Source organism: Hyposmocoma kahamanoa, unplaced genomic scaffold (genome assembly GCF_003589595.1).
Source record: "Hyposmocoma kahamanoa isolate Upper Pololo Valley unplaced genomic scaffold, ASM358959v1 78, whole genome shotgun sequence".
NCBI classification, from domain to species: Eukaryota; Metazoa; Arthropoda; class Insecta; order Lepidoptera; family Cosmopterigidae; genus Hyposmocoma; species Hyposmocoma kahamanoa.
This window is the reverse complement of record NW_020653945.1, coordinates 22,324,679-22,352,571: the sequence shown is the minus strand read 5'-3', so window position 1 is coordinate 22,352,571 and position 27,893 is coordinate 22,324,679. Positions and strand designations below refer to the sequence as shown.

Here is a 27,893-nt window from a genome sequence, read left to right as displayed (position 1 = left end):
AATAAAAAAGGTTTTTGAGTATTACACGAACTTTTGAGGTCGGATTTTTTAGTACTCTGTACGTTGATTATTGATAGTCCGCACCACCTGGCGTGAGGTGTTAATGCGCCGGAGTAAAACCAGCTATACCCTAAAACTATCATATACTCGACAATTAGTAAATAAATGTTGAAAATCAACCGCAAATTTAAATTTGTACTCTCATAATGAACATATTACATGTATTACGACGTACGACGCAAGGGCCGTAACGAGGACATAATATGCTTCGGTAAGTAGCCTGTCGAACCAATGCTGTAGTGCAATAATCAAATTGCTACCTTTGATGACCGCGGTAGCCTAACGGTAGTTGGATGTGGAGGTCCCAAGTTCAATTCCCAGTAAAAGTAATTTGGGAAACGAACGTTTCTAAACTGGCTGACTGGTTGTTCTGATTAAATAGGTACATATATTAAATTGAACAGACAAAGAAATTAATTAAATTTAAATAAAAATATAACGTGTAACTTAATGGTTTGACATACCGTCTGTCAAGCAGAGGCCGTGAGTTCGAATCCAGGTTCGTACCTCTGAGTATTCGGAATATATGGCGAAATTTAATTAGAAATTTACCATGAGCTTTTCGGTGAAGGAAAACATCGATCGTGTTGAAGGTTCACAATCCTCGCAAAATGTGTGGCGTCCCCAAACCACATTGGGCCAGCATAGTAGACTATGGTCTAAATAAAATCCTAACCTAAGAGGAAATAGGCGCCAAGCAGTGGGACGTTGATGATGAACGAAAAACATGTAATTAAATTAAACCATAATAATTCGTCTGTTTAAAGGTAAAAAGCACATAAGTGACATTTTAAACAAAAAGTCTTTAATTAGTAAGAAAATCACTATGTTTCTGCAGGTGAAACTCGGTAACAAGAAAGCTATAAACTCAATAAGAGTTTTATTCGCAGAAAGATGATGATTTTCTCACAACAGGTACATAATTTGGAGATTTTTGTGGAAAATATCACTTATGTGGTTTTACGTTTAAGCAGACGATATATAAAAAATAATGAAATAAAAAAAAAATGAAATCCTAATGGAAATAAAAAAGAACAAATAAAAATTATTATTTTAAATCAAAGGCTCAGAGTGAATTCCATTGCTCTGGTAATACAGGTAATTTCTCAGTTTGACACCAGAACCGTCGCAACCGTCAGCGTAAAATATTTGTATACAACAAAACGTTACTTTAGAGACGCTGTATAACTTGCCATACAAAATTATGAAGTCATTTACGCTTTCGCTAGCGACAACTGTCTATAAACTCAATTATTTCATATAATATCAAGTGACGGGCCGAACAAGTCGTGCGCCTGATGGTAAGCTACACGCCTGTCCATAACAGTTCCAGTGCCACTCAGAGCTTTAAATTGGAAATATCCGAGGGGCACTGCCACTGCTCCTGTCACCCCGAGACATGAGTTGACAAGTCCCATGTACCGGTAAGTTCACCAGCACCCTTACGCGGTAACGTAAGCATTACAGTAGTGCTACACTAAACGAACTCTTTAACAAGTAGGTCTACTACTTAATAGAGAATGTTTACTAATCGTACAACGTAGTAAGTAAGGATAAAAATGTTTAATTTGTAAATAAAAATATCCAATACATAAAAACAAAAACAAAGTTTAAAAACAAATCAATGAGCATAGTCCTCACTTATCCTATTTAAGTTGCACGTTGCACCCTTTATCGTGGCCGATAATTTAGCTGTTTATCTTTCCCGCGGTCATTACTTCACAAACCCTGCGTGTACGCATGTGACTCGGATCCCTACTACAGTTCTCTAGAATACTACACTATCCATTACCGCGTTTATTTAAACAATGTTAATTACAATCAATATTATACCAGCACAGGACACTGTTCTTACTACGTTGAACGGAAATAATTTTCTATATTGATTTATTAATTTGCAATAACTTATCCTCGGTCCAGATGATAGTGCTGTCAGTGTTTTCTCTACGTCTGGAATTATAGGACGTTTGTTTTAAGTCAAGTTGAAATATACTTTAGATTTTTATGTGGCTGTGATTTATTTAGTATAGACATTTTTAAATAAAATAATTTTTGAGTAATAATTTAATTATAAAAATGGTTTTTACTCGACGTCGAATAAATAAATAAAAACATCATTAAAGTAGCTTTTTAAGGTCGTTAAATATAATAATTATCTTTGGTTTAAAGGGCATATAGAACTTTAGTTAAATAAGGTAATTAATACAAAGTTTGTTGTTTGGTGGCAATGGGTTTCCAGTTTTCTCGCAGACAGTGGCTGACTATTGTTGTGATATCCATTGCTGACTTTTGTAATGCCATTTGTGTTGCGCTACAAGCACCATTTTACCCGCAAGAGGTGAGTTATTGAGACAAAATCTAGTTAGATGTTTTTTTAATCACAATAGAAATTAAGAAAATGTAATCATGAAAAAATTTTGCCTCTTTATTGATTAGCTAATTAAATAACCAATACAAATAAATTACATACAATTACATGTATTCAATGTGCTCTAATAACTGCCTCCGTACCGGAACGACTACCATGTTGGTCTGCCACTCTGGCCTACATTTACCTATTTCTCTCATGAGTTTTTTTTACACACTCATAGCCGCACACTACGGAAACCCTGAGTCGCGCGTGCCTTGGACACACACATAGACAACTACAAATTACACCCAAACTCGCGAAAGAACCATACACATACTTCTCCTGGCCTGGGAATCGAATCCAGGACCTCTGCGTGGCAGTTCAGCCACGAAGGCAGTTTGGCTGTAATTTGTGGCTGTCTTTGTGCGTGTCCTGGTACCTGCGATACAGGGTTTCCCTTATGAGCGTGTGCGTTAAAAAAAAGATTGTACAAACGAAATAAGTACATACATACATACATACCATCACGCCTTTATACCACAAGGGTGGGTAGAGACTGGCAAACCTATTTCGCTTCCTCTACTCTCATCATTCTCTTCTAGTAACGAAAGAGACTCAGTCTTTGAAGGCGTTTTGTAACGACTCGACTGTAAAATTAAGACTGGGGGTTCGAGTTTTTATTGATAAAGAAAAAAAAGACTCAAAAGACTTAAACGACTCGAAAGACTTAAACGACTCGAGTTGTTTGCAAAGGACTTATACCTATTTTATGTCTTATTAAACCCGAAGTTTATAAATGAAAATGACGTAAGTAGTATAATAAAAATCGTAAAATAAATACCTTGTGGGTAGAAATAAAATTACGCCATACGGCTCATGACTCGCGACTCCCGAGGCTATGAGGCGCCAGTCGTTTTAGTCTTTTTAGTCGTTTTAGTCCTATAAGTCTTTTAATCTTCCTAGGGTTAAAAGACTTCTACTCGAATTAGTCTTCAGTTTTAGTCTTATGACTCAAGACTTGAGGGTTAAAAGACTAGACTAGTCGTGAGGCGTTAAGAATTAGTCGAGGTTTTTTAAAAGGCCTTAAAAGACTGAGTCTCTTTCATCACCTCTTCATACATGCCCTTTATTCTCGATACGTTTAACCCGGCTTTTTTAAAGACATCCCTAAATAGCAGTAGAGCTCCTTGATTGAGTTCGTTCAGGGAAGTACTGCCACCCTACCTTGTCCCTATCTACTGACCCGAGAGATAGGGAACCAGGGTACAGTGGGCGGGCCAGGCCAAGCCCTCCGCGAGTGATACGTGTTCACGTATCTGGTAGACCCGGACCTAAGTATGGACTCGCCGGGGTTTATGGTTAGCTACAGGGACGAACACGTTCGTCTGCGCGCGCAGCTAGCGCGTCTTCGTAGCGATCTAGACGAGGGCCTAAGGCCTCGCATGTTTGTCTCGATGCAGTCGCGTGATTGCATGTTCATATAACTCAAAAACTGACTTCTATCAATATGTAATGAAACTTTAAACTGATGCTGTACTCTATTTATTCCTTCTCACTTTACAAAGGTGCAACAATTACATTTTCCTTTTATTTCGAAAATATCGCACACTGTAATTCGGTAATCTCATATGAAAACAACATGGTTTCTGCGCCATTTTTTTACCCAAAACCCATCATCTTAATATTTTTTTCTTTGTGTTGCCATTACAAAACAAGAATCTCCAAATTTTCATTTTACTTTTACGAAAATCATTACAAATGGTTTGTCGGGTAATCGACATGAGATTATTAAAACCTTTTGTTTTAATTCATTGCAACACAGTTAAGCCTTTTTTTTTGTATTCACACGGGAAATTGTCTGACGACATTTGCGGTGCTGATGATCTTTATTGTCCTTAGTATCGCAATACGTCAGCCTTTGACCTATACAGTATGAATAGCTAAAGTACTATTTATTTACCAAATGGATTAGATAAAAATATTATCACAACTTATCACATCGCAACGCGTGCCCTCGGATGAGGATTTGACCTCCTAGCATATCTCGAAAGAGTTGGTGGATTGCTAAGATCGACAAAACTTGGATTCAATTGATGGAGCTTCTAAGACTGAAAGATCATTTTCGGGTTTGTTTTCTCCTTCGCTCGTAAGAATCATAAATCATCTACACTTTTTAGTAGCAGTAGTTTACCTATTTCTGCCGCCAAGCAGTAATATGACCATTACTGCGTTCCGGGATTTGGTACTGGTGAATTACAGGCACATGGAACTTGTCAAGATCCCACAGATCTTTGCGATTTCAAGCTATGTGTGGCACTGCAACTGCTATGGACTTAACACTAGGCACAGGACTTGGTCGTCCCTTCACTTTGTACCATATTAAATAAAAATCCACGAACCGGATCACTCCGTCATTCTCGTCGCTGTCTAGGAAAACAAAATCACAACTAGAAGACACTCCACCAAAAATAATAACGCGTCCCGCTCTATCGAGACATTCAGGTATAATAACTAAATAAGGTATCCAGTAACGTCCTGAGCCAAACTTAGGCTAGCTAATTAATTTACAATACGGATTAAGCGCCTTCAACTCCCCCTCTAGTCAATTCATGCTAGTTGTATTATTTGTACGTGTTGGTTTATCATAAACTTGTCTAGGAACTAAATACAATCGTGGTCAACTCAGACAATTGGCTGATAACCCAGGAGCCAAGTTTATCGGAACATAATTACTGTCCTTAATTATAAACACTCGTCAATTTGCATTTATGTATTCATCACCTACATTTGATTTTGGCGCTGGTGTTGCACATTCGTTTCTAAATGCCTACAGTAATTCAATGTCGTTGATCACGACACTTATATACAGTGATTTTAATCTTATATTAAAAAACACACCACCACGCTTATTTCATAACGGGATAGGCAGTAGAGGTGGGCGTTTAAACGAAAAGCACTTTAAAAAGTTTTGTTTTTAAAATAAGTACATAAGCACACTTTTCAATTCAAGCATAAGCGTTCGTCAACGTGCTTAACGTGTTCAAGTCGCGCCATCTATGTTTCCTAAACAAATTAATGCAATTAAGTCGATGTGAATAATTTTATAAATAAAAATAAAACTCGTGTTTTACACACAAACTTACTTATTTTAAAACCTTTAGTGGTCTACGGGTCTACTCTTCCTTTTCGCTATCGACATAACGTTGCATGTTTTTATTAACATAAAAGTCTATGCGCGTATGTCTTTCTAAACGATTTTGTAAGCTTCAAACTAAAAATTGTTTAAAAAAGCACGATTTCTTTTTCAAATAAAAGGTTAAAACCTTTTAAAAAATTAGCAGTTTTTCCCCTTCTCCAATAGGCAGAGAATATGGATCCGCCATCCTCGTAAAACCGTCGACGACGGCGTCTGATAGCGGCGTGATCGGTGTAAAATTGGCATAGCATTGTTCGGGTGTAAAAAAAAATCACTAAAACATTGTTTAAATCGACTCTTATATTTAAACAATGTTTATCATCATCTTTATACTATAAATGAAGTACGTAAACAGGAATGTCATTATTTATTATTTTTATTTTTAACGGTACGAATAAATTGTAATTGCAATATAGCCTTTCTTTACCGAAGTACCATCAGACAGTTCCATTGATATAGTACGTAATTAACGATAAAGCATATTAAAATAAAACAAATTTTCGACACGCTGATTTTAGGTCGCCAGTCAAATTCATATGGCGCACATGTCTACTTCTGACTTATTATTATATACGCCCATTCTCTTGACTTTGCCGGTGTACCTATTTCAATTAAAGGCCAAGTCAACGGATAGGGGTAAAGAGGTGGGCTACTTACTGGGCCAAAGAAATTTAACGCCAGTTTGTTATCGGCTCGACAAGATCAAGAACCCTCGAAACCTCCAATGAACACTACGCCAACTTTACACGCGCGTCCATGGCACCTGCAGTGTCACTCAGAGCTTTACATCACAACGATCTGAGAGACACTGGCCCTGTCACCCTGAGACGTAAGTGAATAAATCTTATGTGCTGTAATTTCGCCAGCACCCTTACCCTTCTAAACCGGAATGCAGTAATTCTGACATTACCGCTTGGCGGCGGAAATAGAAAAGGTGGCAGTACTGTCCTGGACGAACTCTTTTACAAGGAGATCTACAGATACTAAAAAAAACTTCAAAAGATAAAGCTTAGGAGTAAAGTTAGCATTTTTAAACTTTTTGTGGTTCTAACTACATTGGCTAGCTGAGGACGTGCCACTAATGTACTATATTTAAATTTAAAAAAAATTATTTGAACAGACGCTATAAAATCTAGTATTGTAATAATAAAATAACAATTCAATTTTATTTCATGCAATAAAAGCTTCGAAACAGAAATAAGGAAGTTGTCAAGTGTTATTCAAAGGACATGATTTGCGTCAATGCTGTGCAACAACGTATAAAAAGTTCTCTACCAATCATGTTATAAACCAAATTATAAATTTATTAACATAGACCTGTGATATAGATTACATAGATTGACGTCATGATCAATGTAACAGCTACAAGGAGCGACATAGAGTTGTTAATACCAACAAATATTAATTAATTACATCTTTCGAATTCCGGATGTCCCGAAATAGTTTTACTGCATCGTAGGACAGTCGTGCGAGTGCGCGTGTGTGTGTGTAGCTGTGTGCAGGCACTCTCAGGAACTTTTCTAGAGACAAATTGTTAACATATTGTAATTAAAATTACCTACTTCTGTCATATTGCCCTCCAGTAGGTATTTTTCATTCGCACAGACGTTTTAGTTGTGTACGTTCCGTTTTTAGAATTAAATAGGCGGAATGAGAATTCGCTACAGTCTTTCTTTTTTGTTTGCACGTTATTGCTTATTTCCGAGTGCATAATTTTACATTTAAATATTTTTACTATAGACTGAACGCATTAACCTTTTAGTTCAATTATTTCAAGTCACAAATCGAGTTTTTTACGAATATATTTACAGAGACGGGTATAAAAACTAAAGGCTTATTCATATACGTACACGCGATATTCGTTCCTCGGTGGATAGCAAATACGAGTGGATTTGCGGTATTCCTACTGTTCAAACCTAAGCGGATATCTTGCCGTATCGGTATTCTAACTTTCTTGATTTTCGCCGTGTTGTGCCGTGAATTAAACCACAACTCTCAATTCATTTGTGTTTCGACGTCATAATCGTAAAATTTTACATAAAGATTTATATTAAGATTGATAATATACAGGTAAGGTACAATAAAAGCTTAAATACTAGAAAGTAAAAGTAGGATTTTTAAATTATATGAATAAAATTGGGTCCCCGCGACAAGGTGCCGAAGATGCTGGCAGCGTTTCCCCCTTTGTACGGCTATGCTAATGCGTTGGGCAAGGTAATGCCGGCCCTTAGGTTTCCCAGACAGTCTATTAAATTTTTAAATAAAATTTTGTACAGATGAAGGGCACTGGGACTCCACGGTCCTTCCTTTACGTCAACTAATCGTCACTCTTGCGGGGTGTGCGGATGTCCGGCAAAACTAATTTCACAAAGCAAGCGAAAATATACCGCGGGCGGTAGAGCGCGGAACCTCGAATTTCGCACTAACCGCACAACGTCATACAAATGCCCGGCGGGATAACTCATATATATTACACGTAAACTGACCGAATCAAAACGATTTTACCTATTTAGTGCATTAATCATTATTTGCTAGTGAATAATAGAATTTTATGCAATCGTTGCATAATAATGGAAAAATTAAAATCGAGTACCGAAGTAATTAACAGGTACGAGATTTTAAGACCTAATTATATAGTGATTAGGTATACACAATACTTATTCTATTATTAAAATAATGATTAACAAATATTGAATGTATTTTGTTAACAATCCACGAAAGCCAAACAAAGCTACAAAATAAAAAACCAAAGGGATAGAATGAAGAGTCCGTGATTGGCCAAGTACCGCTTATATTTTAACCAATCAACAGACATTAAAGCGTCTGAGTGGCGTCATATTTGATGTTTTGATTACTAAAAATACAACGTTCTTTTTTTAAATAGTCCTGTGCGCAGAACAATACAATGTCAAAAAAAACTAATAACTCCTATTACCAATGTAAACTCTGATTTATAAAATTAACACTAATACCATTATTTCAAGGTCCCAAAAACTTGTCAGCATATTAAATGTTTTATATCTCTAGGCGGAGTATAAAGGTTGTTCAGCGACGGAATATGGACTGGTCTTTGGAGTCTTCGAGTTGGTCGTCTTCCTTATCAGCCCGATATATGGAGCGCATATTAATCGAATGGGAACCAAGCTGCTGTTTAATGCAGGGATATTCACAACGGGGACCTGTGCAATTTTCTTTGGGTAAGTGTCTGTTGCGAACAAAACACAATTTTTGTAATAAAATTTAATATAACTTTCGAAGCAGTATCTAAACGCTCGTCAAGGGCACATTACGTAGGCCGGAGGTTCTGTTTTGAACCAATAAACTAACACCACATACGTGTTATTTCATCCCTACTACAATTTAACGAACTTTTTGTACGAACTAAAAAAGGTCAAAGAGGACGTTCACTTTTGAATTGTACATTCATAAGAAGCTTCGACTGTTTAGCGATTAATGGCACTACTCCTGTAAACCAGTAACCTATTACCAATATATTACAGTAAACTTCGTCTTTCATTTTACGACCTTGTCGAGATCTTCTACATCTTCTACTTGGGTCTGGCGGCTACAGTATCATACTGATAGCCCACAGAGCCATACATTTCGAAATTTAAGATCATATTTACTTAATGTCCTTTACTTCTTAGGAGAAATCTTTGGTAACATTTTTTGGTTAAACTTTAATGAAGCAGGGTTTTAATAATAGCTGCAATATTAGTTAGTTTTAGACGTTGTCCATGAAGTATGTAGACTTAGCACCTATATCCTAGATATGTATATTGGGGAATTCGATAATATGATGGAAACACGTCTTGACTCCACAGAGTAGGTGTATTGGGAGACAAAGGGAAAGTACACAGGGCAAAATATAAGTGTTTTACAACTTACTTAATTATTAATACAAAACTATCTCTTATTTACATACATCACACCTTTCCACTTAATTACTAGTTTTTACATCAATATAACAATATAAATCACTTAGACTTTACTTACACAACGAAGAAAAGATTATCATTATTTAATACTCTATATCATAACGCTGTACGTGTATAATAACTCGCTCGAAACGAGTTACCAGGGTGCGAACGGCAACTTTTGACAACCAGTTTTTATGAAATGGCAGTGACACCGGCCCATAATAACTTTTCTTTCTGTATAATAATACTGCTGCGTTCTAAGTTGGTGAGTGGGGAAAATCACTGCCAAAGCTTGTGCCTGTGACTGGTACAGGACACATAATCTCTTATACCCCAAGACCACGTATTTGCATAATTAGATTGGCTTGCTCAACCCGCATTTTTGGTCAGCGTTTCGGATCACGATCTAAACCCTCTTCTTAGAGGACACCTGTGGCTAGTGATGGGACTTATAATGGTTTGAAAATAATGATATCGAGATAGTTAAATGCTCAATATTTGGATAAATCACGGAGTGTGCGGCGGAATTGCACGATTTTATTCCACCTACCCCTTTCCACCATTGGGGGACTAGACGTAAGCTTGGGATCCACTCCTATTTTGTGAAAATTCCAAGGATTCGTACGAACCGCTTCTATTCCACATTTATATGGCAAACTGCTAAGTAGTGAAATTTCCTGGCTCCAGACTTATTATATAATAATAATTATTATTAAATAATAAAGATATTATAGTATTAAAAAATATATATTAAATATATTAATACAAAGATTGCACACTTAGAAAAAATTCCTTGGATCCGGCCGGATTCGTACCGACGACTCTTAACAAACCATGCCAGACGCTATGCCAATTAGACTATTTATATCTCCAGGTTACTGGACAAAGTTGAAGGCCACATCCCGTTCATAACGCTCAGCTTTGCTATTCGTATCGTGGAGGCGATGGGCAACGCGGCCTTCCTAACCGCTTCCTTCGCAATCATCGCCAAAGAGTTTCCTGATAATGTCGCTACAATGTTTGTAAGTATTTGATCTTTTCAATAAGGACTCCTCGTGAGTTTTACTGAACCTTTCCTGAATTTTTTTCACCATGATGGCAAGCATTATAAGAAGAAGAATGAGTTGGATGTTGATCAGCAACAACGTGGCAATCAACATGATCATACATTTGCTAGATTATAGAAGTATATAGAAGATAGATTGTTTTCGTTGTTTTTGATAATTTGTTTTAAAATTTAATTAAATGAAAACTTTGCTGTTGTGTTTGTCGTTGTTGGGGAACTATAATAAGTCTCTGTAAGGATCTGAATCTATTACCTCTAAATATTCGCCGAAAAATTTTTGATATAGCCTATATTCTAAACTTTATAAATGGTAATGTTGACTGTTGTTGTTTCGCTTAATATACCCACGCGTTCTATGAGACACTATCACCCTATTGAGTTCCCTTAGCGAGGCCTAATTATAGACAAAACAGTTTTATATGTAGAGAGCTAGCAAGAGCTTGGACAGTGTGCTGAGCAATCATGACTTGGATGTTGATGTATTCAATTGTAATGTTGATGCGCTAAAGCGTAACTTCACGGACATTCTATTTAATTTTATTGAATAAATTGTGACAGTTGACGCAGGTATTGGATTGTTATATTTATGTAAGTGCATGTTGTTAAGAAATACTGTTTATTGTTCGTTTGTTTGATGCTAGTGTTTCATTTGTCTGAAGTTATAGGTGGAAACCTGTAATTGGCATTATGTATATTTTTCTGTTTTTATTAAATGTAAGTTGCTGATGGTATTCCATGAATTAATGAATTAATTAATCTAATAAGTAAATCAATCACTACAATTCACGTTTCCTAAGGCGACAACAGCATAAATTTTCATTTTGCAAGTAAATTTTTGAACAAACAATCAAAAACACCCAAAAAATCTTTAGATGCAATTTTCGCAAAACTATGATCGTGTTAGTTGACAAGTTATCCCTTATCATTCATTCGTTACTTATGTACTATAACGTGTAATAATACACGGTAATCTAGCTAGGCTTGTATCTGAAGGCGTAATTAATATTGGCATGTATTTAGATGATCATATAAATTAACTTTGATTTAATATTGAGCCTCAAAACTAACACAAATGAGCATTAAAAAAACCGGAAACCATGTAGGGAAATGCAAGTTAATTCGTGCTGCTTTTTCAAATACTAACCTAACCTATCCTACCTACTGAATGGAGGGCACAACTCAGATTTGACCTATATGAAAAAAGAGAATCATATATTATTTTTGAGTACCAAATATTAATTTAGTATGCTTAAATATATATATAGATTAATTATAAATCAAGACAATTGATCCGTAGATTAAGTGCCTCAGTGGCCGAACGGTTACGGTTAAAGGTCCCAGGTTCGATTCCAGGGCCAGGAGAAATATTTGTATAGCCTACATTTATTTCTCTCGTGAGTTTGCGTGTAATTTGTGGTTGTCTATATGTGTGTCTATGGCAACCGCAGCACAGCGTTTCCCTGGTGCGGGGCTATGTGGAGTGTGTGCGTTCTTAAAAAGAGTGGTAAACCGATTTTAATAAACTTGGCAAACAGATGTGATTCCACGAACTTTTAAAACCGGTTTTTTTTAAGTTATAATTATTAAACCAGCCTAGTTAAGTCGGCTTACAAAAGTTATGAATAGGTTGCCAAATCAGATCCAGCCTGCTGTTTCCTGTCTTTTGTTTTGTCAAATAAAGAATATTTGTTTGTATTGAATAACACAAGAATTTACCTCTCAGAATTTACGACACAGAGCGACTGTTTTCAAAACTCTACGCACTACAATTTGTAAAACTGCTCTACTCAAAAGAATGCAGTAGTAATGACTACGAAGGTCTACAACAAACTTCCACGTGAAATTGTCAATTGCAATGTTAGTGCAGAATTTAAGAAGTTATTATTTAATTACCTGAGTGATATGACGTACTACATTATTGGAGAATTCTCATAAAATTTACATTTCATATTAATAAATCTGTTATTGATATGTTCTACTATTGTTGTTATATCTTATAGTATTAGGTTGTGTTAATTGGACTGCATAATTATAGTATTACAAATTATTGAATGAGAATTACTAAAACTAAGAAAACATTGTATGCCAAAAAGCGGATCGCAGTGATTCAAAATTCGTTCTTGTAACAATTTATAACCTGTGTATCATAAAGAAATAAATGGTTTAACTCATAAATAGACAATGCAAACAAAATCTCCATTAAAATTTGTCGCATTTGAATTATTTCAGGCGTCATTAGAAACCTTTTTCGGCCTCGGCTTGATCGTGGGACCGACGTTGGGTGGAGCTCTGTACACCGTTGGAGGCTACACGTTGCCGTTCGCCGTGCTCGGTTCTGCGCTCTTCTTGGCGGCTTTTATGACCTGCCTGGCGCTGCCGAGGAACCATGATGACGAAGACTTAAGGCCTACTGGACGTATGTATATTTCCAATGATATTCTTCGACTCATCATTGTGTTCTGTGACGAGTGAAGTCCAGGTTTAGGAGTAAATTCATGTAACGGTTTTTTGGAAGCAATTGTTGATAAAATGAAGATTGCTATATTGACTTTAGTAGGAGAATAATCTACAACTTTATAAAAGCTATTAGAATGAAATACATACTTAAAGGAGTTTTGACAAATATTATTAGTTTAAAGTAATTTAAAAAGGGAAGATATCAGAAATACGTGAAAAAATATACGCCATACACAAATATAATCGTACGTCAAAAGTGCTTTTATCATATGAAAGTTATAAAAACAATGCAAACTAAATGAAATATTATGTGTACGTGACATTTTAGAACTCTTATATTTAAGAGTGAAAATGTTGAATCAATCACTTTGGCAAAAACATGTAAAAAATTGAGGACAAACACTGATACTATATGGCGTCCAAACATGATTCTCAAAAATTTTCACGATAGAAAAATCACACAAACTTTCCTCGAAATTTTACAAGAAAACTGCTGTATTCAGATGCTTTACATGATTGTTTTTATAACAACGGAACTAAATAGAACACGTATAGTATATAATATACGTTTTTCAAATGGTTTTAAATTCGTTTGTAAAAAAAAATCTGAAATAAAGCCAATGCCGCTCGATCTAAGCAAAATAAATATTTATGATAATTAATATTTTAATGCGAGCTGTGATAGTATCGACTCACAGTTGTAACTGATATTCAGTAATAGGCTTATTCGGCCTTCTTTTTGCTGTTGACCCGAATATCGAATCACTGTGCGGCCCAATACCGAACACTTACAACAGGAGGAACAAATAGGAAAAACGATAGTAAATTATCATGTTGAACATACATAGTAAGTTCGCGAAAACACAATTTTTCGCTTCTTCGTCTAAAAGGTCAAAGAATGTTGAGCTTGCAATTCAAAACACACTCTTAATACATTGTGTTAAGAATTCTTATAAATTTAAGCATTGGCATTCAAGACGTACTTAATTTTAGTGCAAGTGAACATAATTTATTTAATCTTAGAGATGCAAAAACGTAACATGTCAAATGAAAACTACCTGCTTATTATCGTCGTCGGTGTTTTGTTGAAAGGGCGAAAGCGCCATTTTGAAAAATTTTTCAGGATGTTGTAGTTGTAAATGTCGTTACGTCGCGTTTAATTCAATTTTGAAACGAATCTTAAATAAAATCAAATTTGAATTTTACAAGAAGTCGTAAATATTTTATAGTAGTCGTTAAAACCTAAAACATGCTCCCCTAATTTTTTTTCAAAATGGCGCCCTTTCTACTTTAAAATTTGAAATTACTTTTTTCTTTTTTGTTCTTGACCATAAATTAAATTGAAAAGAATTCCGTAGAATAGCCCTGTGTCTGTGTTAAAGAATTTGTACAAAATTCAATATTATAAGTTGTAAAAGACAAAAAATGTGAAGACCTCTGATCTTGAGAATGCCAACAGAACCTATGTATTGTAACAATAAAAATATTTACATATGACTAGAACATTTAATTATTTTACGTTATAGATAACCAGATACAAAATAACGTTAATATTTCATTAATTTATTAAATTATAAATTACAACTTATATAATGAACTATATACTATATAATTAGCATCAAGTATAAATAGCTTTACAGTTTACTTACAATACAATAAGTTCAATACTCATCCGGTGTCAAGGTCAACGCATGAAATGCACTTAGAAAACAACACGCTTATTATTTGCTGCCACATGTACCTCACACACAATAATAGCAAACATTGTAATATACGTATGTAAATACATAAATAGAATCAATGACATGCTTATCGTTGTACAAAACAGACCGTATGCTCTAGATTGCAATTGATTTATTATCGTATTTGTCCGAGTATATGAAACTGATATTATACGTAATTGTTTTGCCACAACGTGCGCGCGGTTTAAACGTATGGACAAAAAAATAGCTTTTTTTTCTTAAGGCTTTCTTAGTTTTTTTTTCTTTTTTTTTTCCTTAATTTCAACGTGAGGGTAGATTTTAGGAGGTGAGGTGTGGGGGGGTTGCCCCTCACGTCCCGCAATCCGTGCGTTGTAAATTATGTGGTCTGTGGTTGTAAATTTATATGACTATCTCAGTATAGAGTATCAAAAAAACCCTACCTCGAAAGCTCGTGGAATTACATCCATTTGCTAAGTTTTATTGAAATCGGTTTCCGGAAAGTGCGCGAAACTAGAATTATCCCCTAGTTTGCCACCCTTACAGGTGGAATGTTTTCTTAAATTTTAAATGGGACCAATATTGAGGTACCCGTTTCCAACAAAAAAAGAATCATCAAAATCGGCTAACGCGTAACATAATTACGAAAAAAATACTGTCGAAATGAGAACCTCCTCCTTTTCTAAATCGGTTAATAAAATAAGAACAGGCGGAGAAAATTTGACACAGATCCTACGTCGACGAGCGCCCGATGGCGGGGCAGCGGACAGCACAGCGTGTCGTTAAACCACGGCCGCTGGGATGTTGCAAATTTTAGGATAAATGCATACAAATGTGAATTTATTATCTAGGTAATAGGGATTATTGCCGTACTTTCCTTTATTACTAATAGGTGAAACTATTGGTGTGTTATTTTTCTTTAATTTGCAGCAACAATGTGCACGCTACTGCGTATTCCTGGCGTTTTTCTCGCCGCAATCAGTATTATATCGACCAGTATGAGCATCGGTTTCCTGCAGGCGACACTTGAACCTCACTTGAGACAGGTAACTTTGGTTCTTAAACTAATCTACTACCGTGATGCTGGATATAATCGCCCACCACACTACAATTTAAGCTAACTAGCAACTCCCTAGGTACCTACTCTTTTTTTGTTAAAGATACAAAGTCACGACTAGTCGTGCTCTTGGTGGTAAGGGCCTTGTTCGCCCCGTTATTTGGTAGTTTAAAAAATATTTTATATGAATTTCAAATAACAAATATTATGCACGCGGGATTCCAACTTACTACTCATGTTGTACTCAACACCTAGTAATCCTTTATAAGAGCAATAACTATCCTAGTATTTTTAAATCGTAATAAAATGACAGGCGCTCTAAATTTGAGTGTTAACACCATTGACTTACAATTATATGGACGTCGGGCCCGCGCTGAAAAGTGTCCGCACTTGTAAGGCGCTAAAATCGTATACAGAGCGCCAAACTCCGCTTTAGTCTACATTTGTTCGACTGACAGCGCGATACTGCGATGACATTACAATTTAAATTTCGAATAGGTTGACTTGGGACATTTTTTTCGTGGTTTTTGTATTAGACCCGTCGTCCATTTATTTGTAAGTCAATGGTTAACACTCAAATTTCGTCTTGACAGTTCCTTTGCTTTTTTTATGATATCAAGCGACGGACCAAACAAGTTGTGCGCCTGATGGTAAGCGACACGCCTGTTCACAAAAGTTGCAGTGCCACTCAGAGCTTCAAATCGCAAAGATCTGAGGGACACTGCCACTTCGCCTGTCACCCTCAGACATAAGTTGATAAGTTCCATGTGCTTGTGATTGCGCCAGCACCCTTAACCTTCAAAACCAGAACACAGTAATGCTAACATTACTGCTTGGCGGCGACTTCTTCGTCATTTAGTATCACAAAAAAAAATATTTATCTGTGTTACCAGGTAGTTTAAAAAGTAGATTAATTACTTTTTTTATAAAAAAAAACGACCTTAAGAGGTTTTGCAATTACACCTATTTGCTAAGTTTTATGGAAAGAGTGAAATACAATAAACCGGATTCATCCCTTAATTTGCCATCGTTAGAGGTAGAATTTATCCTTCAAATTTGAATCGGACAACTACTACCTACCTTACCTCCAGGAGGTGCCTTTTTTCCAATGAAAAAAGAATCATGGAAATCGGTTCACAAATACCGGGTCATCACGTAACATATACACAAAAAAATACAGACGAATTGAGAACCTCCTCCTGTTTATGAAGGCGCTGAAAAACTGACTTTCTAAATCCAACTAAATATACATAAATTGTACTCAATATCTAGTAATTTTTTATAACAGCAATAACTATCTTAGAATTTTTAAATCGTAATAAAACGACAGGCGCTCTAAATGTATCTGTTACCACTGAGTCTGACAATTCATTTGCTTTTTATTATTTTATCACATGACATCAAGCGACGACGGGACGAACAAGTCGTACGCCTGTTTAGTAATACGCCTATCCATGACAGTTGTAGTGCCACTCAGAGTTTGAAATCACGAAGATCTGAGGAGCACCGTCACTGCGCACGCCACTCTGATGCATAAGTTGACAAGTGCCACGTGCTTGTAATTTTACCAGCACCTTTCAAAACCGAAACGCAGTAATGCTCACTTTACTGCTGGACTGCAGAAATAGGTAAGGTGGCAGTACTTCCCTGGACGAACGTTTTCACAAGGAGCTCTTCTGCTAATGAAATTGCATGCCTAATAACAAAAAAGTTTATTCATAATTTCCGTTTACAGTTTAAATTTTCCCACATGGTGCTCGGGCTGATGTTCGTAATCAACGGCGGTGTATACGCAATCTCAGCACCCGCGTGGGGCTGGCTCTGCGACCGACCTTCGATCAAGCCCAAATACGTCACCATTATGGGCTGCATCTTCATTGCTGCAGGGTTTCTCCTCGTCGGACCAGCACCTTTCTTCGATATGCCGACGTAAGTTAATTGCCATGTAATAATAATAACGCACACACTTAGAATTATGTAGTTTTAAAGGGTGAGATGAATTTGAAACGCTTAAGATTCCGTTACCTCTTTTTTAGTATTCCATTTTTAGGGTGAGGTTCTCAATTGCCTTTAGACTGCCTACGTGGCCGAACGGTTACCATGCCAGACAGCCACGCTGACGTTTCAGGTTTGATTCCCGGGTCGGGAGAAATATTTGTATGACCTACATTTATTCTTCTCGTGAGTTAGGGTATAATTTGTGACTGGCACCCGCGACTCAGGGTTTCCGTAGTACGGGATTATGTTGAGTGTGTACGTTAATATTGTTATTGCGTTATTATAATTCGACTGTATTTTTTATTGTAATTACTTCGACATTTCGCACCCCTCATGGAAGAATGGCTTAAGTGGAGTTACGTCAAAAATGTTTATTACTCCATTCGATACAGAACAACGCAACCCACAACCTCTCCAATTGTTGTACCTCTATCTACAATATTAGAGAATCTGAGAGGATGTGTTATGTTGTTTTGTATCTAATGGAGTAATAAACATTTTTGACGTAACTCAACATATGCCATTCTTCCGTGAGGGGTGCGATTCGTAAACCGATTTAAATGATTCTTTTTTGTTGGAAAGAGCTTACCTTGCCCAGTTTTCGTTAACCGATTTCAATTAAACTTGGCAAGTTGATGTAATTCCACAAAATTTTGAGATCGATTTTTTTATTGTTATACGAGCTGTATATAGGCATGCTCACCTCTCGACGCCGAAGCATCTTTCCAGTTCCCAGAAACCTATGCGGCTATAGGGACCGGAGGATATCTAGCCTATCCTGTGCTAGCCCTCCGGTAGCTGTGTCCTGCGATAATGTCCGGACATAGCTGCCGACTTAAAGGGAACTCACGTGACCGGCGCGTCTCCTCGCCTTAGGCCCTTGTCTGCGTGCGCGTGCGCGCGTGATGTACGTGTTTATCCCTACAGCTAACTACAAACCCCGGCGAGTGCATACCCAAGTCCGGATCTGCCAGAGACGCTCGTGAAGGCGTATCACTGGCAGAGGGCCTGGCTCAGACGCCCCCCGTACCATGATCTTACCGGGGGGCCTTTAATCTCCCCGGAACGCCCTATCTGTCGGGTCGGACGATAGGTAGGGACGATAAAAAAGAACACCTCCCTTTCCTTTCTATATAGATAGAATAGACACAAGAATCATTCCTCAAAAATTATTTTGCATTCTTTAATATATGAATCATCTGTTGTTTTAAATAAGTTGAATTCAGGTGTGCCGTCAATCATACACCCTGACTCATGTTGTTAAAATAGCAATGCTCTTTAACGATCTCTGAGTTTGATAAATACGTATAGAGTTTTTTACGAACGCAGTAATATGTAAATAAGTTCAATTTAATTTGTCACGATATTATCGTGTAGTTTACAGTCGACGCCGAACTTTTTGGTTCTGAGAGCCTTCTCACGCGTTCAACAGAAAAGTGTAACGGGATTCCAGCTTTTTGGTTGGAATTTGTATTTATGTAATATAATTAAAGATTAAATTGGCTTAAAAGGTTTGTTAAATCGGGATTCACTAATTATGCAATAAGGAAGTCATACCAATATGGTTGTTTATTTAACACTTTGCTTCACACTGATACTCGGAACCAAATAGACGGTTAGGGCGTCGACTGTACATAACTTCTTTTATGGTACCAAGTGACGTAATGAATAAGTCGTTCAGTTACAGTATCTCTTAGAACTTCAATCGGAATCGATCGATCGGGTAGTCTCGAAATCAGATGGGTTTCTGAGCGAGAAGATGAACCTGAGTCCTGCTATATCTTTCTAATTTGTGAGTTAAATCAAGTATTGTTCCGTCACCTTGAGACATAAGTGGACAAGTCCCATGTGTCTGTAATTTCGCCAGCGCTCATAATGCTCTCATTAATAAGCCTGACGCCTCAACTGCCGAAAATTCAGACACACAATTTTTATTTTTATGATAAAATTATGAAGTGGCAGGCGCCGACTTAACACACCTGAAACTCAGTAGGTCTGGCGCTAGACTACAAAATTTTAGAATAATACGGTACGATACGACAAAGAGTGCTATAAAAATCTTTCAACTACAAATACATATCGAGTTCTTAGGCTTGCGCAATCACCTCGAATATCCACTCTATTTTAACTATTTTTTCAGATCTAAGTCGCATTGATGTTAGACATAATAGGTTGATGACTTTACCATCTCAGTGAACCGTGGCCATGGGACGAAATATGAAAAAAAAACAAATATACTCAATTTAGATTCGAAAAACGTTTCATTTTACCAATTTTTTTTTTAATTTCATAATTTGAAATTAAAGCTTGTAAACAATGACGCCACCGGCAATATAATATAACATTGTTACACTATAAATATTTTAATATGTTCGTTTTAGGATAACGTGGGTTACAATTCTGGGATTGGTCCTTCATGGTCTTGGCATCGGCTGCCAGCTCGTGGCGTCATTCACCGACGCGCTCAGCACCGCCATGTGAGTTCATGGAATCTCTTTTTGCATTTGGGTCGCAATAAATTAACCAAATATTATATTACCACTAACAACCTGACTAACGTATACCGCGCTCTCTGTCAGCGCGCAATTCAGTCCTTACCACCAACCCTGAATGCGACTTGTTTGCGGATGGTTGGACAATATTCCTGATATTGTCAGATTGTTTGCGTTATTATGAAAGGGATGCCTGAAAATCTTGTGTAATAATTTGTAAGTTGTTAATAATGTTTCTTTAATGATTGTAATTGATGTGTCTGTAATAATAATGTTTTAAAGTAAAAATAAATAAATAAATGTACGATGATGTAATTCGCACTGTTAATACAATAGTGTATTAACTCAAAAAGTGTATTTTCTCAGAATCGACGAAAAACGAATTACTCGCTTCCCGTGAAAGATCTGTGTAAATTTATGCATTACTTATTTCCTACTTGCCAAATGTACATATTTAAAAATAAAAGAGAAGAATAACAACTTTTTTTGCCAGAACCAGCTCACACAAAGCGTGTTTCGTTTTGAGTTCAACAGTTAAGTCGATATATTTTGGTTGTTTTTTTTTAGATGGGCACAAACGCACTTACATCAAGTTTCAGCGTATCGGAGTGCTTAGATATTAAGTTAGTTGTTGTTTTTAATATCTTAGTGGTAGGGTCTTTCTTCACCTTTTTATACGTGCTTTCATCCGATAGTAAGTCAGTTATTTTGCTGTTATAATCTGACGTATTCATGACCACCGTCGCGTTACCTTTATCTGCACGGAGGATGACTAATTCAGGATCTTCGCGGAAGGTCTTCAGCGCGTTATATTCATCTCGAGTAAGATTCGGTCTGGGCTGTTTATTTGAACGCAATATTGACGAAACGTCTTGGCGTATTGCCTCCAAATCTTCCTTTCTCATGTTGTTTTTAACTAGACAATCCTCAACGTTACAAATAATTTCTTCGTATGGAACACGACGAGGAGCTACTGCGTAATTCAAACCCTTTTGCAAAACTGAAAAAGCAGACTGATCTAACGTTTTGTTCGATAAGTTTATTACAGATTGAGTTTGTGTTTGATCATTTGACAGTGACGTTGACGTTTCGTTACTTGTGCACTTCAGTTTAAGTTTATTAAATTTTTCAATCTGTGTTTTTTGGGATTGTTGAAATTTAAATTCTGATCGTTTATTTGTAATTTCAATGCATTTATTAAAATCAGATCTGCTTAACTTTACCTCCAATTCTTTCAATAATTCCGTAATCTGATTGTCAAATTTTTGAATTGAGTAGCGGTTATTGTGGATTAGTTTGCACAATAATTTCTTACTGGCTTGGCGGAGTATGCGTTCACTACCGTAGATGTCTATTCGTGGAGTTATTTTAACGCATGTTGGAACTATGTTATTGTCGCGGCACTTTTTGAGAAAAGTTAATGCAGCTAGGGCGCGCGCACGTTTGTTCTTGAGGTCTTCAAACCGCCGGATTTTATTTGCAACATCCAGTCCGTACTGGTGTACATATCGAGTTCTTAGGTTTTCGCGATTGTTACACATAGGAAATGAAACTATTTTTCCGGATTTAAATCGCGTATATTTGTTTTTTCAAACAAGCAAGTCAGATATCTGCCGTTATCTGTCTGACATGGTCAGACAGTGCATGGGCATATGTAAACGCAACAGCGGCTGCAATATCTTAAGCACTAATGGATTCCCCGATTGGATATCGTGAGAAAAACACCTAATCGTAATATAATGAGCTCTCAGCAAATTGCCAAATTTTTTCCACCGCCATCACACAATTTCTTTCCGGATTGATTTGAAATTTCAAGTCGCGTGTCTTGCAGATGAGAAATGCGTTCACCTACCTACGTACCTAACATTATTTGGATCAAATCATCACGATGTTGAACATTTGAAATCTGTTATGCAACTTCATAGATAATTTTTACTAAGATTACGTGATAATAGTCTGAATTAACTTTATCAATCTATAAAATGTTTGTACAGAAACTTTTCAAATACATACACATTTTACAATAAGGTACAAAAGACGACTTTATTGCTAAATGATCTTTACTACCTTTGAAAGTGCTTCATTCAATATCAACCTATTTATACATCCCACTGCTGGTTTGAAAGAAAATTTTCACCGAAAATGTCATGGTAAATTTTAAATTCAATTTTGCACCTTCCTAGACACTCAGAAGTGCGAGCCCGGGTTCAAACGAAAGTCTCTGCTCGAGAGGCGGTAGGTCAAACCGTGGCCGAACGGTTACCATGCCGGACTGCCACGCAGAGGTCACAGGTTCGATTCCCGGGCCGGGAGAAATGTATGTATGGCCTACATTTATTTCTCCCGTGAGTTTGGGTGTAATTTGTGATTGTCTATGTGTGTGTCCATGGCAACCGCGACACAGCGTTTCCTTAATGCGGGGCTAAAAAAAGAAAAAAAACAAAAAGTGACCATTAAGCTACCACGGTTTTTTTAAATCACTTAATTAAAAAGTATTAAAAATCTACTAAACCAACAGCCATTTTTATTCCGCTTATATGGACATGGCAACACTATAAAATCAGGTATTAAACACCCTTTTTTCTTACGTACAAAAATATGAGAAAGCTATAAATAAACTTTCATAAATAACTTTTCGTTTAATAATTTGGGTTAATGGAGAACTTAATTCAAATATCTTGAAATTAAAATAACTTAATAAAATAAAATAAAATAAATACCTAAATCATTAGGCTACCACAGACGGTAAAGTTCTAAAAAAAAAATAAAAAATATTTATAGGTATTCTCTGAGTGAAGAAATTTACATAAGTTCAAAAAGCCCTTTAAGCCAAATACAAAGCTCCGCCACATAAGCGTAGAGAAATAAGTAAAAGCCACATTTAGACAACAGACTTTGGTCAAATACAGTCGGAAAGGAAGGAATTTGTCTTTGAGTTGTTCGATTTTTGTATCAATAATAATGGAGTAGACAAACTAGATAATATTATTTGATTCTCAACATAAGTCAATGATTCTCAAAGATATAATTGATCTATTGTAAATGTGCACTTTTTTAAATAAATTACATTTTTTTATATTTGATGACTGCATTTAAGGTAACACTATCATTATGTTTAAGAATACTAAATTTATATTTGTTATTCAAAAATCATTGGTTGATCCTTATTTTTTCATATAGGTCAAATCTTGGTTGCACCCTCCATTCAATAGGTTAGATTAGTATAAAAAAGCAGCACAAACGTACCATGGCAGCGGCCGGCGAGTTTGCTTGCGTTTCCCAACATGGTTTCAGGCCAAATTATATTAATAACAAATATTTTGGTAAATCAACATAAAAAAGTATTTTAGTAAATAGGATTATAAAAAATATGTATCTAAGTTTTATTTTTAATGCTATATATTTTAAATAAATTTATACAAGTCTAACATGTTTTGCGTAGCATTTGGGTTCGTTCCGGGCCTGGAGAAATATTTGTATGGCCAACATTTATTTGTCTCGTGAGTTTGGGTGTATTTGTGGTTGTCTATGTGTCTGTACAAAACGCCCGCGATACAGGGTTTCCCTGTATACATGAGTATGCAAAATAGACCCGTCTCTAGCAGTAAAATGTATAATGGATTAATGAATGAACATACAATGGTTTCTTGTCATGTTTCAGTGAAAAACTTTGTGTGTTGAATCCAATAGGTAACTTTAAGTTTATTACCTTTTTCAAACAGTGCAAGCGGTTTACCAAACACAATAGAGACCTACGGTTTGGTATCTGGTATGTGGACGTCAACATTTGCCCTCGGAGCGTTTATAGGCCCTACAATCTCTGGTCTCCTCTTTGACTCCATTGGTTTCCGAAGTTCTACGCTGTTCATCTGCATCTTACATCTTTGTGTGGTAAGTCTATCTGTATATTATATTATATCAGAAAATTACACAAATCGCTCCTCTTATGGAAGAATTCCATAAGTAGAGTTACGTCAAACATGTTTATTGCTCCATTAGATACAGAAAAATATAACCCACATACTCTCCAATTCTGGTAACTCTATCTACAATATTAGTCGATAGAATTACAAGAATTGGAGAGGATGTGGGTTATATTTTTCTGTATCTAATGGAGCAATGAACATGTTTGACTTAACTCCACTTATGCCATTCTTCCTGAGGGGTGCGAAATAACCTGGAATACTCCTTTGTGGTAAAAATTGATACGGAGTAACCTACTCAGATTTACCAATATAGTAAATAAAAATAAAATGAATTTTTTTTGCAAAATACGTGAATTATAAACAATAAACAAAGAAAAAAGTTTGAATAATAAAAAAAGCATGTTATGAGTCATGGATCTGATCATCTGAGGAATATGCAAAAAAGATATAAAAAATCAAATTCAAATAATTGTGGACAATTAGGCTCTAAATAAAAAAAAATGACATAAACAACAATTAGACAAACAAAATAATCAATTTCAATGATTTCAGTAATAAATAATTTAAATTGCATAATACCAAACCGTATACCAAACATACACAAATACCCATCGGATCCTTTACAGGTCCCATGGTCATGGTTCCCATGATCACGGTTCACTGAGGTGGTACAGTCATCAACCAATTGTGTCTGCCCTACCTCCAATTATTCCTTTAGAACACAGTTTCCCAAAGTGGTCTCTAGCCCTCAGTGGGTGCCGAAGAGTCCTTGGTCCCTACCAACTACTCCTACCACTGGCCTCGAAAGCCATTGGGGGCGTTGATGCTGTCCAGGGAGTGCTACCACAGTTGGAAAAAAAACCTGAATGATCTATATAAACTACACTACTATACATACGTATATAATTTTATTTGTACTGATTTTTTTGTGTTAAGTTAATATAAAAAATACGTATTTTCAATTATGTTTTGTGGCGGTGTGCGTTGAATTTTTAATTTCCGCTGTATTATATCACAGAATTAACAGCTTTTATGTAAATACGTTTTACAGATGTTTATAGTAATACTGTACCTCTGGACTGCTGACCGCGAAAAACTGGACGTCTCAGTGTCTGCTGGGGATCTCCTGCAGCTGGATGGTACATTGGACGAAAGCGTGCTTATCGGAGACAAGTATATCATGCCACCACCTCGGACCAAAAGGTAATATGATAAATATAATATCATAAATGTGTTGGTTTTACCCCAAATACCTCTTGTTACAAATTGATCCCTCCTACGTAAAGAACCATAAGCCCAAATTCACAACTTTACGGGGTAACGTGTCATTGTATCGAAAGGACTAAAATTAGCATAATATATTTACCAGGTATTGCAATTAAATTTGAAACATACTTATTATTTTTCATACTTTATAATTTACTTACTAGTAAAAGTAATAAGTTTAAGTATTTTTTCTGTATTTCAATCAATAAAATAAAATAAAAAACCTTCTGAGTATAATAGATAATACATAAGAAGAAAGCTATTTATGAAAAAAATTACCTACTTTTGAGGATTACGTAGGAGGGGTCGAAATATTGTGAAAATATCTTCTTATTGAAAACGTCTTCTTCTTTTAAACCGACTTCAAAAAGGAGGTTCTCAGTCCGACTGTAATTTATGTGTGTATGTTATTTGACTACTCCGACATTTGGGAAACGTCGATGATTCTTTTTTTGTTGGAAAGTGGATACCTCAGTAGTGGCCACATTCAAATTTGAAAAAACATTCCACCTCTAAGGGTGACAAATTAGGGGATGAATCCGGCTTATTAGATTTCACCCACTTTCCGCTAACCGATTTCAATAAAACTTGGCAAATAGATGTAATTCCACAAACTTATGAGGTCGGTTTTCTTTTTGACACCATTGCAATGGTTTTTCTGACTAGTCTTCTATTCATTACTATTTATGTTACATGTATTATATAAGCAAATATATTTTAGTTCTGTGTAATATTTACGTAACTATATTTATATATTGTGTATTCATTTATTCATAGTACACCAGCTTTGGTAGAGAAACGTCTTTACTATATTTCTGATATCAGCCGTCGCTGCGGCATCAGCGTCGAACAGTCGCGCCCTCCCGCGATGAACAGCCTGATCGCCTGCTCCAGCTACAAAAACCGACGAAGCCCTTGGAGTCAGCAGACCCCGAGGTACAGACCTTCGTACGGCAGCTTAGACCATCGCTTTATGGGTGGATCTTAAAAATAAGGCAATTCAAATTTAAACCATAATGCGAGGTACAAGAGAGGGAAGTTCGTTGATTGGTCGAAGGCGTAACCCCTCCCACATCCCGCAGAACATAGAATAACCATGCTTACGAGCATAACTAAACTATCAAGCTGCAGTAATAAAAAGTGAATGAAAACAATTTGAACCAAAGAGTAAACCAAAATAGTTATTAAACACAATATGTGCATATAATATAACTTTATCAACTATTGTATTTTGTTTGTAGCGTTGTTTGTTTTTGTCTGTTAATTTGAGTCTAGATAGAATGAAAGGTAGTCATTAAATGTATGTAGATTATTTTTTAATAAAAATGTGAGAATAAAAAAAATGTTTTTCTTTTAAATGTGGCTTACATTTGTCCACGTTTTCACCTGTAAGTATGCATGTGAAGATAAGTTTTTTGTTTTAATTATAAATAACAATGTACCTACCAGACAACTTTAACAATTACCAGATCTTAGGGTCGTATTCTAGAACTCTACTCAATGCTCAAGTCAAAACTTGAGTATGATTTAAAGCATTGAAAATCATACTCAAGGCCATGCCATTAGGGTCGTATTTCCAGTGCTTGAAATCATACTCAAGTCTGCTCAAATCCTGACTTGAGCATGGAGTACAGTTCTGGAATACGACCCTTAAAATAGGTATTCCTTGTACTTTGAGTACCAGAGCAATGAAATCAACTGCTGGGCATTATCAGAAATAATCAGACCTTAAACAAGTAAAGTCCCCAAAACAATTCAGTGGTTTTTCAAAAGTGTGGTCACTTATTTTACTTTTTTATTTTAGGTTAAATTTGAAAATAAAAAAATTGCCGACTGTCATTTTTTTGATTTACTTATTTTAATTTTCTACTACATTGACTTACAATTATATGGACGTCGGGTCCGCGCTAAAAAGTGTCCGCACTTTTAAGGCGCTAAAATCGTATACAGAGCGCCACACTCCGCTTAAGTCTTCATTTGTTCGACAGACAGCGCGATACTGCGATGACATTACAATTTAAATTTCGAATAGGTTGACTTGGGACATTTTTTTCGTGGTGTTTGTATTAGACCCGTCGTCCATTTATTTGTAAGTCAATGTTCTACTAACACGGATTTTTCGATCGCGTATAGCGTCTGGCACGGTATGCTAGAAGACGTCGGTTCGAATCCGGCCGGATCGAAGGATTTTTTTCTGAGTATTCAATCTTTGTATTAATAATTATAAGAAATTAGTGGAGTAATTGCATAAAAATAATTGAATATCAATTCAATAAAAAATTAAAAATACAGTGAATAGCGACATCTCTCGCCAGGGTTGGTAGCTGCAAAGGTATCTCACTGGATGATAAAACTTTCATAGATTTCTCATAGATGGCGCTACGAATAAAAAGTCGTTGAAAAAC

The 27,893-nt window shown here is 36.1% G+C and overlaps 1 protein-coding gene across 2 annotated transcripts; it reads left to right on the top strand.

The window, feature by feature from the left end:
* Positions 1–2,267: 2,267 nt before the first annotated feature.
* LOC113232951 (MFS-type transporter SLC18B1-like) lies at positions 2,268–26,777 on the top strand. 2 transcript variants are annotated; one of them, XM_026467869.1, is made up of 10 exons: positions 2,268–2,398; positions 8,634–8,803; positions 10,401–10,548; positions 12,822–13,008; positions 15,680–15,795; positions 17,542–17,735; positions 20,186–20,281; positions 24,019–24,187; positions 25,274–25,425; positions 26,266–26,777. In XM_026467869.1, the coding sequence occupies exons 1-10, from the start codon at positions 2,288–2,290 to the stop codon at positions 26,474–26,476; spliced, it is 1,554 nt and encodes a 517-aa protein (XP_026323654.1). In that variant the 5' UTR covers positions 2,268–2,287; the 3' UTR covers positions 26,477–26,777. The 2 variants fall into 2 exon arrangements, with proteins under 2 accessions (XP_026323654.1, XP_026323655.1); XM_026467870.1 differs by having other exon boundaries at positions 2,269–2,398; positions 26,314–26,774.
* The last annotated feature ends 1,116 nt before the right edge of the window (positions 26,778–27,893 follow it).